At 44.8% G+C, this 13,126-nt stretch overlaps 1 protein-coding gene across 3 annotated transcripts in view; it reads left to right on the top strand.

The window, feature by feature from the left end:
• Window positions 1–2,885: 2,885 nt before the first annotated feature.
• LOC144262806 (MFS-type transporter SLC18B1-like) overlaps window positions 2,886–13,126 on the top strand; it is a 33,670-nt gene continuing 23,429 nt past the window's right edge. For 2 of the 3 annotated variants that reach the window (XM_077813059.1, XM_077813057.1), the window contains exons 1-4: window positions 2,886–3,054; window positions 5,328–5,473; window positions 6,855–6,950; window positions 8,845–8,918. In XM_077813059.1, coding sequence (XP_077669185.1) covers window positions 3,009–3,054; window positions 5,328–5,473; window positions 6,855–6,950; window positions 8,845–8,918 — 362 coding nt within the window. In that variant the 5' untranslated portion in view covers window positions 2,886–3,008. Of the gene's footprint in view, window positions 3,055–4,897; window positions 5,018–5,327; window positions 5,474–6,854; window positions 6,951–8,844; window positions 8,919–13,126 lie in introns of those variants that run through there. The other variant, XM_077813060.1, reaches the window with a different exon arrangement.

Raw genomic sequence — 13,126 nt, 5'->3', positions numbered from 1 at the left:
TCTTAATGGGAAGTTGACTCTGAAACCTAATGATGACAACGTAAACATCAGTGTTAACCACTTCACTACTGATCAAAGCATACAGCAAAAAAGAGGTAGAATCATAGTTTGAAGATATACAGTCTACTGAAAATGACATTTCTTCTCAGCATCATGAATGGGTAAAGCCAGGGGTGCTGGAACAATTTATATAGAGGGGATGCTAAGAGCCATTGAACTAGACTGTAAACCTTGTATATGATGGAAACCACTTCAAGCCAGGCGGTGTGGCAGCACGCCTACTTCAAACACCTATGGGTAAAACTTGACTTATAGGCAGTTTTTCTAAGTGTATCACCAGTTATATTTTTTTCCAGTATGACCCTAGGCTCCAGCTCGCTGAAATGTCTAAACCTCAGAGAACCTTTTTGTGAACATGGGCTGAGGTTTGTTTTTGTTTTTTCATCATCATCAATCATCATCATCATGTTCCTATTATGCCTCTAACGTTTAGGGCTGTGAAGAAGCTCCTCCACTCCTGTTTGTTTCTGGCAAATCTTTCAATGGTTCCCCAGCTGTGCCCCAGGTTTTTCAGCTCAGCTTCTACAGCTCTCTGCCATGTTGTTTTTGGGCAGGCTCATTTTCACTTGCCTTCAGGTGTCCATCTTATTGCTACTCTGGTGATGGAATCAGTTTCCATCTGAAGCACATGACCAATCCATCTCCAATGTCTCCTGGCAATGATGGTGCTTGGATCGTCTTGGCTGGATTGTGTCAATAGATCTTGGTTTGAGATTGTTCTGGGCCAAAAGATACAGAGGATTTTTCTGAGGCAGGTTGTATGGAATGATGACAGTTTGGATATGTCATACTTTCTCATTCCCCGGTATTCTGCACTATAAAGCAGTGTTGAAAGTGTGCAGCTCTGATAAATCTTGAGTTTGGTTTTGGTGTTGGTGTTGTATTTAAGCTCCTGAAGGTGTTCCTGGCTTTATGGATTTTGTTCCAGGTGTCCTGGCTTGTTCCACCATTCTGGCTGATGGTGGTGCCCAAGTATGTGAATGTTTCTACATTGGTGAGAACATAATCCTCTATCCGTGCTGGTGATGGTGAGGCACTATTAAAGGTCATGATATCTCTTATTGCGGTTGATTTTCAATCCAATTAGCTGGCAGAATGCATTGAGTCGAGTTGTTTTTTCTTGTATACGGTGTTGCGTATGTGATAGGAGAGCGACACCATCAGCGAAGTCCAGGTCTTCAAGGGATGAGAAGAGTGTCCATTTAACACCTCTTGGCATGTCTTCTGTTGTACGCGGCATTATCCCGTCTATGGCAATGTTGAAGAGGATTGCAGATACGACACACCTCTGATGTACTCCTGTTTTGACTTCAAAAACTTTACTGAGAGAGAATTATACATCTAGTAAAGGAATTGCTGCTGAAAGGTGTTGTCATTACGATCTCCTATCAGCAACTCAGGGGGCTTTTTGCTATCAGAATTTTTCAGGGGGCTGGCAGGCAGCAGAAGAATATGGCTATGACTTAGTGTTGGGATACTTCATTGTAATCATAAAGAGAAAAAAGGTGGTAGGGGGAGCATAATGAGAGCTAATGGCTGGAAGCTGAAACTAGAGAAGATGATTTTTATTTTTTTTAACCAGGGAAGGTAATTAATCATTGTAACTATTTATCTAGGGATGCAATGAATTCTCCATCACTTAGTCTTTAAATCAGAATTGGATATCTTGCTAAAATATATGCTATAGCTCAACTGGAAGTTATGGTCTTGATGCAGAAATTTAGGGTTTCAATTCTTATAGACCAGTGGTTCCCAAACTTGTTCCGCTGCTTGTGCAGGGAAAGCCCCTGATGGGCTGGGCCGGTTTGTTTACCTGTCACATCCGCAGGTTTGGCCGATTGCGGTTCCCAGTGGCTATGATTCGCTGCTCCAGGCCAGTGGGAGCTGCTGAAAGCGGTGGCCAGCACGTACCTCGGCCCGCGCCGCTTCCCGCAGCCCCCATTGGCCTGGAGCAGCAAACTGCGGCCAGTGGCAGCTGTGATCAGCCGAACCTGTGGACGCAGGCAGGTAAACAGGCCAGGCCTGGCCTGGCCCTCCAGGGGCTTTCCCTGCACAAGCAGCAGAACAAGTTTGGGAACTACTGTTATAGACTATTTCCCAGAGTCCTCCCTAAATGCTATAAAAACACCAGGGCAGTGGTTGAACATATTTACAGGTGCTGGCTCCAGACAGCTCCAGCTGAATTTAAGTCTGGCAGAAATTACTGGGTGACGTTCCTGGGCTTGTGTTATGCAGAATGTTAGAGTAGACCATCATGATAGTCCTTCAGATTATAAACTCTTTGAATCTTGTGTCATGGTCACTCCTACTTTGCTACATGCTGAGCACGCACCCTCCTCCCCGCAGCTCCCACACGTTTGTCTGTCGGCTTGGAACACTGAATGGCAGAATAACCACAGAACATTTCCACCGGTGTGATTCCAGTGCTCAGGTGTAATGTCCCTCTTTTGCTGTGATGGTAAATTCGCAGCTGTTCTTTTTTCAGAGTAGCAGCCGTGTTAGTCTGTATTCACAAAAAGAAAAGGAGTACTTGTGGCACCTTAGAGACTAACCAATTTATTTGAGCATGAGCTTTCGTGAGCTACAGCTCACTGCATCTGATGAAGTGAGCTGTAGCTCACGAAAGCTCACAGCTGTTCTTTGTCACCCTTCACCAATTCTCAGGGCAGAAGAAGAACAAATATGTACTACAGCCGCTGATTGGCGGATTAAACAATTACGGTGACGTAGCCTGTGTCTGCCCCTGGAAAACTGGGAGGGAACGGCTGTGTCAGCTGCTCCCCCGTGCGGCTAAGGAGCGGGTTTAGCGTGAGCTGGGCATGCTCACGAATAACAAGCGAGGCTGCTGCTCCTCTCACAAGTCTGTCCCTATTCCCGTGCGAAATACCAGGATAGACATTTTTGTCTGGTGAAGCTAGATCAGGCTGCGGTATTCAGGACTCTTCGCGATGGGCAGCCAGGAAGCAGAGACCCAGGAGACTTTGCAAACCCCAGGTGGGAGTAAGGGAGTTTTTGGTTCTTTCGGATCCTGCTCTCTTTAACCTTCTTTAGTGTGTCCGCGGTGCTGTTTTCTCCGCCCCCTCCTTCCCCCCGCAAGGCAATTGGGCAATCGCTTCGCTCACCCAAGCAGTCTCCGAATCCTTTCGAGACTCCGGGCTGGCTCCTTTTTGTTTCGTTTAGTTATGGGGTTGTGTTTGCTGCTGAAGGAGTTTTCGGGATCACTTTGCAACTTGGGAGGGAGAAGATCTTCTCTTCCCACCCCGGTTATTTTCTTTTCCTGTTGTTGTTCTGCCACTAAAATGCATATCCGAAGAATTTAGGACTACTGTATAAAGATCTCTGCCACGTCTCTCCGTTCACGTGTCAACCTCTCACTGTTGAAATTAACCCATAGCATTCTGTTCTAGGGTAATGTGTTCAATTGGCTATTTCTTTTTATGGGACAGCTAACTGAAGCGCAACAGAAACTTGGTAATGACGTCGAAAGGTTTTTTGCTGGGTATTTAAAAACTCTCTGAAGCTAATTGCGACCCTAGCCAACTAATGGAAAGTCTTACTAGAGGGGCCTGAAGCCAAACCTGTTCAGTAACCATCCTAATTCATCTTGGATAAAGACATCCCTCCCTCCCGGGTAACCTCTTCTGGCCTAACCTCACCCTGGAATACAGCAGGAGACCCGTCTCTCTGCCCACTTTTTTAAAATAAGAACAATTACTTTACCAAGTATGTAGCAAACAGGACGGTTCAGGTCTTAATTCTTGTGTTCTGTGACCATGGCAAAAGAAAACAGTACAATTAAATACTATGGATTACAAAACTTTCTTTGAAGGATACAAAGAGCTGGTAGATGGCCTACACCTGTATTTTGAAAGTTTCTTACATGTTTATTTGTAAGCTGATTGTTTCTGGGTCTCTGGGCTGTAAAACAAAGTGTATGTGAGGGGTTGGGTGCAGACTTTTTATGGCATATGTAATGATCATTAATACTGTGTAGACAAGACTACAACTTTATATGCTAGAAGTTGTCAATTCACTTAAAGGTGCCCTGGGATCTGATCAGGCACTCAGTACTCGGGTGGGCAGTTCTTAGTCCCGCAAATAATCCCGTGGAGCTATGTATGAGTCAGGGCAACGGTGTTGGATCCTTTTGTCATTGATGCTGCAAGCTGCTCAGCTGTAAAAAGACACTGGGACTCTTAGGCCTTGGCTACACTTACAGATGTACAGCGCTGTGAGTTAAACCCCCCTTCCTACAGCTGAGTAGGGAAAGCGCTGCAGTCTGTCCACACTGACAGCTGCCAGCGCACTGTCCTGGCCACATTTGCTGCTGCATTGGGAGGGGTGCATTGGGAGCGGCTATCCCAGCATTCAAGTGGCTGCAGTGTGCTTCCCAAATGGGGGGCGGGGTGTGGAGTGTGACAGGGAGCAGGGGGGAGAGAGAGAGTGGGTTTTTGGGGTGCTGAGTGTGTCAGCTGAGCTGAATTGTAAGTACAGACTTCCCCTGCCTCTCTCTCACTCACTGAAAGCATAGGGCAGCTGTTTCTTTTTTGCTCACAGAGGAGATAAGCAGCTGCTCACCAAAACGGACCCCTCCCCCCCGCCGCCTCTCTCTCTTAAAGCAAACATGAGCTGTGGGTGCTCCAAACGGGGCTCCCCTGCCTGCCTCTCACTCCGTGAAAGCAAAAAGTAGCTGTGTGTGTTGTTTTGATCAGCAGCCCCCAGGGCTTTGAGCGCACATCCGCCTCCGGAGTTGACCACAAAACAAGTTAAAAGGATCATGGCATTTCCGGAGGTCAATCAGTGCCTAATAACGTTTCTCCCTGTTTACACTGGGGCTGGAGTGTCTCAGCCAATGCGCAACAGCTGTTAATCCTCTCCGGGAGGTGGAGTACCAGGAGCACTCCAGCCAGGGAGTCAGAGCACTCTATGTGCCTTGCCAGTGTGGACGGGGAGTAAGGTAGAGCGCTCTGGGAGGCTTTATTGCGGTATAACGTGCAAGTGTAGCCAAAGCCTGAGAAGTCAAAGGGACTCTGGGTGCCAGGGGCAGGCTATCTGTACAAATTAGGTTGCAGGGTTGGGGGAATCTTCATTTATGGTACAGTAATATATTGAGAAAATGATGGGATTAGGGCTCTTAATGGCAATTACCTTTTCCTGACCCATGGGTTTAGGTTACTAATTCCAAATTCCTGGAGGGCACATCTCTTGTAAACAGACAGCTTGAAATTGTGTCCCAGTTTATCAGAGCCTAATACAAATATTTGTAGTTCTAGAAAATGGCAGACCAGAAGTTCCCAGTGAAGAGTCAAGCAGGTTTACCAGAGATCAGCTCTTCACAATGGCAGCAACAGCTTGTTTGAACTTCAGTTCGATGATTTGCTATTCAATCCTGGGGCCCTTTTTTCCAAGAGAGGTAAACAATATACAGCTCTGCAAACTATTCAGATTTAAAAAAAAAAAAAAAGGGAAATAACTTTAAAATATAATCCGATAATTTATATTGCAGCATCATCCCTAGAGGCTACATGTGAGCTCAAGCTCCTATTGTGCCAGGCGCTGTAAGAGACAGTTCCTGTCCCAAAGCACTTGCAGCCTATTTTAGATGAGACAGACAAACGGTAGAGAGAGGTGAAGTGATTTGCCCTGCCTCACGTAGCAGGTCAGTTGGAGAACCAGGAATAAAACCCAGGTCTCTTGACTTCCATTCCAGTGCCCTATTAGATCACTCTTTTCTCCCCTGCCACCTCCAACTCATCCACTTAAGTCTTCCTCCTCAGCCTTTCCCAGGCAAACGTTTGGCAGGCTGGCAGATAGGAAACCCACCTTTACTGTCACATTAAATTGAATGAGTTGAGAAAAAAAATGCATGTAGAGCCCCATGACACTTCAGAGTAATCTTTTTAGAACAAATCCATTACTGAGAGAGAGAGGCAGGCCCTGGTCTATTGGCCAGATCAAGGGTTTTCTCCTTGAACATTTCAGTGTTCCACCCACCTGCCGCATGAAGTGATCTTCAAAGCTTGCCCGCAAATGGTGCATAGCCACCAGGATCTGTGAGAGGCCAGTGCTCTCTGTGCAGAGGCCTTGTACCTCTGTTCTGGAGTCACCCTGGTTCTTTTCCCCCTACTTTCTGAGCTCCACTGGCAATGCAGCTCCAGTGGAAAAGGAAAAATACAGCGACCAAACCTATTACCTCTTCCCAGATAACTTCTTTAGGGCCAGTGGGGAGATGTCATCTTTCCCCCTGCCCAGTCCACACTCCCTCCCCTGCATGGATCCCAAATTTGCAGGGTGTCCTCTGAGGCATCCTGGGATGTGGGGGTAGGGGAACTATGCTGTGGAGACAACAGATTCCTTCATTAGCTCCTTCCTTGCAGGGGGGATGAGGTCTGTGCACACCAGGTTCCACCTGCGTACAGACTTAGGGAATGCGTTCTGTCCCTGAGTAAGGTCCAATTAGCTGGCCTGTAGTGCAACACAGCAACTTAGAATTTCCATCCTTCACACTTGCTTCCATGTGGAGTAGATGCTGCTTCTGCTCCTAACTACAGAAATACTGAATTGTGGTGCAAGGTGATTTTAAATTGCTGTAGAGTTACTGCTGAATCTCCCACTCTTTAAAAGAGAAAATGCTTTATGACCATACTGGCAGGTACAATGAAAGAAGGATACAGATGGAAGACTTGATTAGAAAGTATTGTCACTAGATGCTAACATTGTGTATGGTGCTTTGTTTTGTTTTTTTTGTTTTGTCCACGTTCTGAATCTGGCTGTCGTGATGTTTCCTTTTACAGGCAGAGAAAAAGGGTGCCAGTGATGCAGTTGTTGGACTGATTTTTGGATGCTTTGCTTTATTCGATTTCTTGACTTCTTTAATAGTAGGCAATTATGTAAGTATCTTTAAAGTTTTCAGTACTGACTTAATTATGGAATAGGACCTAACAACCTTATTCAGAGCCTGGTCCAGACAAATCAGTTTATGAATGCTAGCACACACAGGCTTGCTTTTTTAGAGGAAAAGAGATGGGTATTTAGTGGATAGGGAAAGCTAACTTAGGCACTTTGAGACTCACTCCATCCTCTAGTAAATGTGTTTAGGTAGTCTTCCTATTTTCCAGTTGCTTTTACAGACATCCAGCATCCTCCTGGCAACGAAGAGCCTGGACACCTGTAAATTAAACTAGAAATAAGGAAGACATCCAGCAGCATGAGATCAAGTTGCTCTGCTGACCATCAGCAAGTGCTCCACAGTAGAGAAACCACTTTTCTAACAGAAGGCACGTTTTTCTCTGTCTGAACATTCAGACAGTTGGTTTTGAAGCAATAGAAGTCTTTGTGCTGTTGTTAAAATACTGGGTGGTTGCAGACAGAGCTCCAGCAAGAAGGGGTGAAAAACTCAACCAGAACACACTGTGATCAAAGCTCTCCTTTCCACTCTTTTTTGGAGTACTTTTTTTAAATTGCACTTTTGCTGGTCTTTTGGTACCTAAAGATTTGAAAAATGCCCACTAGTTCTTCCAAAATTGACAACCTCCTTAGGCACTCTCTGCATTGACTGCAGTCTGGCCTGCCATTGGGGATGGAGCTAAATCATTCAAGGAAAACATTTTAAGGCTAGAGATGTCTTCTAGGTTCCTACGCTAAATGTGGCTATCAAATATGATTCTTAAACGTATGTACAGGTTGCTTTAAGGCCACAGCTTGACTTTTTTAGGATTTTGAGATTAACTTTTCTGCTCTTTCTCCCCTTCCTTATCTAAAGAAACAAGGAAAGTCCTCTAGTCTTTTCAAGGAAAGTGGAATTAGACCTCTGGTGTCTCCCAAGGAACTGTTCCCTCTAACTATACCTCCCAACCCTCTCTCAAAAAAAAGGACTCTTACAACAGACCACTGATGTATGGGAGGGAAAAGGGGGATACCCTGCTGTCTTCTCATCACTGCTGTCCTGTCTAGCATATTTACCCTATTGCCATGGTTTGAGTAGAAGGAGTTAACAAGTGCAAGTTCTAAGTTTACCTTATTCCTTTCTCCCCTCCATCAGTCTACATCCACCACCCTTTTCTTCCTGTGTTTCATATTATTTTCTCAGTATTCTCTCTCTCCTGCTACCTCCCCCACCCACACACACAGCTGAAGATATTCCTCTTGCTGAGCCAGGAGGCTGCCTCAGCTAGCTGTGGCTGGAGCTGTTGTTTTTGTGTATCTTGTCGCTAGTCAGGAGTACATATGACTGCTTACCTTTCTGCTGTGAAGTCGGTGGGAGCTGTGGAGCAGTTGAGGCCTCCACTGGAGGTGCTGCTGTGTGAAACACACAATTCATTACCAATGCAATAGACAAGTGGGTAGCCCGTAGCAATGATTGGACATCTCAGGGTTTCACTGAAAGCTGGACAAACCACTGGTTTCAGTAAAACAGGCTGCTCTTTCTCTAGCCCTGAACAATCCAAAGAAACTGAAATGTCTGCTCATGCTAAGGCAGGGTTAGAATGCAATTAGAAGCCCCACAGGGTTATATTGTTGAAGGTGACCTGGCCATAGGCTGTGCCCCCAGCCATCCATTTCCTAGCTGGTACAGTCTGTAGTGAAAGCAGGCCATGCTGTCTTGCCTCTGGCATTTCTGAGAATGGGGAGAAGTGAAGTGCGTTCCCTTTGTCCTGTCAGTGATTTTTCTAGAGCGTGCACACAGTGTTTTGATTTCATAACAAAACTCCCCAAATAAGTTTCCTTCATAAAAGTGGACTTGAAATAATTTAAAATGTAATATTTATTCTTCACCAATTGCAGCTTGTACAAATTGGAGCAAAATTCATGTTTGTGGCTGGGATGTTTGTCTCAGGATGTGTTACAATTCTGTTTGGGTGAGTGTTGTTTTCTTGCATCTTATTTCTAGTGTGAAATTTGCATTGTGGTGTTAATTCTATGAAAAACAGATGGTCTTGCTATTAAAATTCAGGGCTAGGAGTCGAAAGACCTCAGCTCTGTTTCTGACCTTGGGCTGGTGACTTAACCTCTTTGCCTTAGTTTTCCTTCTCTGTAAAGTGGAAATAATACTTACCTAATTCATGGGGTTATAAGGCTTCTTTAGTACTCTGAGATCCTTGGCTGGAAGATGCCATCAATGTAATTTGCTATTATAGTTGTTGGAAAAACCTCAAGTAAGTATGGTAATAAGTGCATACAAAATCTAGCTCAGAAAATGGGATTTTAAATTGTTTTAAATCCACTTGGAAATCAGAAGCTTTGCCTGGCAATTGTAGGGGTTAAGGCACTAACTTGTGCAAAATGTTACTTTTAAAAAATAAAGCCATCTAGTCCTCATTGGGCAGCTGTAAAATCAAGTCTGCTTCGTGGGGATGCTTCTTGGCAAGACTATGAGGAGCAACAGAGGAAGGCACTGGAGTTCTTCACAGGGAGAAGGACCCTGTGCTGGCCACCTGCCTCCAAAGGATGGAGGAAGCTGGAGGAGGGCTAGAGACATTTCCTTCCCCTTCCCAGCAATAGGTGGTAGAAGATAAAACGCTCCTTTTCTCTTTCAGGTGGTAGGGGTATGTCTAAACTGCATTGTCAGCTTGGGACTGTGGGACCCAAGTCTCCAGACTAGGTATTTCTGAGCCTGTCCTTTTGCATGCACACTGCATAGTGAACATGGGCTTACAATTTCTGGAGCTGGGTCTCACAATCATGCTGACGCATCTGTACTGCACTACACAGACCCAAGTCAAACCTTCTGATTCTGGGGGCGTATCCCAGGCTTCTTAGTGAAAGCTGAAGGGATTTCCCTACACCCCCATGTGTTTCCCCATCACCCCTACCCCCAGTGGTCAGCTTGTTACATGCAGTGTTGCCAATTTAATTGGTTGGAAATTTGAATTTAAATTGAAATATTAATACACCCTTTAAAAGCATATGCAGCATATGATAAAATACTTGTACCTGAAAAAAGCATAATAGGTTTGAAAAGTATGAAAAAAGACTAGCTTCCTCAAATAGCTGTATTTTTTTTATGATCATGTCAGCACATTTGTTTTGGTGGTGATGGCTAACCTAATAATGTCAAATTATGACTTGCGAGCAAGGTCTCAATGAGCTCTCCCTGACAGCTAGTGATGAGCCTGGGGTAGGAGGAGAAGGATTCAGGACCAGACTGTATTTACATGAACACACCTACTCTACCTAAAAAGAAAAGGAGGACTTGTGGCACCTTAGAGACTAACAAATTTATTTGAGCATAAGCCTTTGTGAGCTACAGCTCACTTCATTGGATGCATGCAGTGGAAAATACAGTAGGGAGATTTTATATACACAGAGAACATGAAACAATGGGTGTTACTATACACACTGTAACAAGAGTGATCAGGTAAGGTGAGCTATTACCTCTTCTGCTGGTAATAGAGGTTGGGGTGTGGCAGGGGGTTGGGGTTCAGGGTGCGAGCTCCAACCTGGGGCCACTTACCTCGCAGCTCCCATGGAACGGGGAACTGCGGCCAATGGGAGCTTTGGGGGAGGTACTCACTGGCGAGGGCAGCATGCGGAGCCCTCTATCCCCTCCCCCCCAGGGGCTGCAGGGACGTGGTGCCGGCCGCTTCCGGGAGTGGTGCGGGGCCCGTGGCAATCCCTCGGGCCGTAGTTTGCCCACCCGTGGGTTAGACGCATGCAGTGTAACAGTGAAAGACTCAGGAGTTGAAAGAGTGAAGAACTCTCTCACAACATTCAAAAAAAATGTGTACATGGCTGATGAATGCACTGATGCAAATGGGCATCGAGTATTAAGTCATTGTGTATGCTGATGTCAGTGGTAGGTCAATAGATGCATTTCTAGATGTTCAGGTTATAGAAGACACATTGGCTGCATCTGTGACAATCCGCATCTTAGAATTAAATTCTTGTAAACTGAACCTCAAACAAATGGTTGGTTATGCATTTGATGGAACTGCAAACTTCTCTGGAGACATAGTGGAGTACAAACTTTGCTCAGAGAAAAGTATAACCCTAATCTCTCCTATACACGCTACAGAGGCCATCCACTCCAACTAGCACTAGTACCAGCTGTAGAATCTTCAAGACATTTAAAAAGCCATAAGTGTAATGTCTTCATTATACTTTTGCTTTAAAAAAAAAAAAGTGCAGAAAGACTGACCGTCTTGGAAAAAATAGGTACACTGGGACTGGAGTTCAAATTAGTCCAATCTGGTAATACCCGCTGGCTTTCTCATAAATGACCCCTGGCTGTTGTCTTAAAATTACTGCAACAGTTATTACTGTCTTTGGAAAGTATCTAGCAAGGTAGGACAGATCTAAGTGGCGAGGCTGGTGGACTACTTTTGCTACTATGTTCAGAGAAGACTATCACCATTCTCTCTTTTGTAAGTCTACTGTTGAAATCACTTAAAATTGACTGGGAATCTGCTACAAAAATAGTAGACCTTTGTCCAGCAATAGAAGCTACATTTGGATCAGTCAGAGTGATACATTGAAAACATACTGGAAGAAGCAAAGACTTCAGTCCAGAAGTTGACTAATGAAGGCACTTGTATTGAATCCTTAAGTGAAGAGGACAAGATGTGTTTAAGCCAGCTGAAAAAGTATGCAGACTTGATTCTTACAAATCTACAAGAGCTACTTCTGGTTTCTCTTCAACCTCTAAGTAGCTTTTTACAGATGACTGTCTTATAAAACACTGATAGTTGAGTGGAGTGGGGCACTTCCAGCAATGGGGCTGCCTTCTGACCTGATCACATTAGAGAATTTGAACCTAGAGTGGAATATCATAGGATGAATGAATGAAGATTTGACTTCAGCTTCTTTATCATCACTCATGGCTCGACCCAATCTTTGTGCTATGTTTCCTGGGATGAAAGAAGTAGGAATTTGTCTCTTGCTACTCCCAGTTACAACAGCTACAGCTGAATGTTCTTTTTCTTCATTGAATAGAAATTTTGTCTTCCGAAAGAAGTCACCTTCTACCGGATCGTGTGAATGAACTAATGAGCATATCAATGGAAGGACTGGACCTGTGAGAGTCCACCAAAGATGAACTTCTCAAATTCACTGCATTCATTAACAGAGTTGTGCAAACTTACAACAAGAAATCAAGAAGGATGTAGATGTAGTGCTTCATACAAGGCTTGAGTAGCCAACTTTAATTTGTGATTTTTTTTTTTAAACTTGAGTTGAATCTAATAAAATGGTTGTGAAATATTTTGCAATTTTTACTATGATGCCATACAGCCCACCTTTGCCCTCATGGTCTCACCCATCGTCAACCCTCACCCATCCTGTAAATTCAAACACTCCAACAGCCCCATTTCTGGGGAAAACACTATTCCTGGGGAAAACACTGGCTGTAGCCACTCTAGGCCTTAGTTCATGGAGTATGAAAACTTGACTGTTCATTCCATGGCACTTGACCAGAAGTTGTCTCAGCCTGCCAACACACACAGTGGAGCCATCTTTGCGTCTACACACTCCCAGCAACTGGAGCCACCAAGAAGGATGAAGCGCCTTTGGAAGAACTTGTCAAGCTTGCACTTTCACGTCATGAGCAGAGCATCTATGAGACACTGGTGGACATCTTGGCAGCCATTTTTGTCCTATCAGAGGGACTTCTCAGAAGGGAAAACAGATGTAGCAGACTCCAACTAGTGGCTGTTGCTCGTGACTCTTGATTAGCCACGGATTTCCCATATGTAGATTGGTGTTTCTGGAGCAGGGCCATGAGCATAGACTGGGGGGATCACATCATCATGCAGACCTGGGATGCCCAGCAGTGGCTCCAGAGCTTTCATATGAAGCAGTTGATGTTTGTGCAGCTTTGTGAACCACTTTCCCTGACCCTGCAGTGTCAGGATGCACACATGAGGGAGGCCATGCTGGTCTAGAAGCAGGTTCCTATAGTCATCTGGTAGCTGGCTATCCCTGACTGCTATAGGTCTATAGCTGTCCAGTTTTGTGTTGGCAGCAGTTTGTGAGGCAGTCAGAACTGTGATTTACTCAAAGGTTAGTGGGCGTAAACAAAGTCCCTGAAATAATTGCTGGTGTTGAGAAAATGGGCTTTCCAAAGTGTGAT

This window comes from Eretmochelys imbricata, chromosome 3 (assembly GCF_965152235.1).
Source record: "Eretmochelys imbricata isolate rEreImb1 chromosome 3, rEreImb1.hap1, whole genome shotgun sequence".
NCBI classification, from domain to species: Eukaryota; Metazoa; Chordata; order Testudines; family Cheloniidae; genus Eretmochelys; species Eretmochelys imbricata.
Note: the sequence above shows the minus strand (reverse complement) of the source record. Positions and strands in the feature narration are given on the sequence as shown.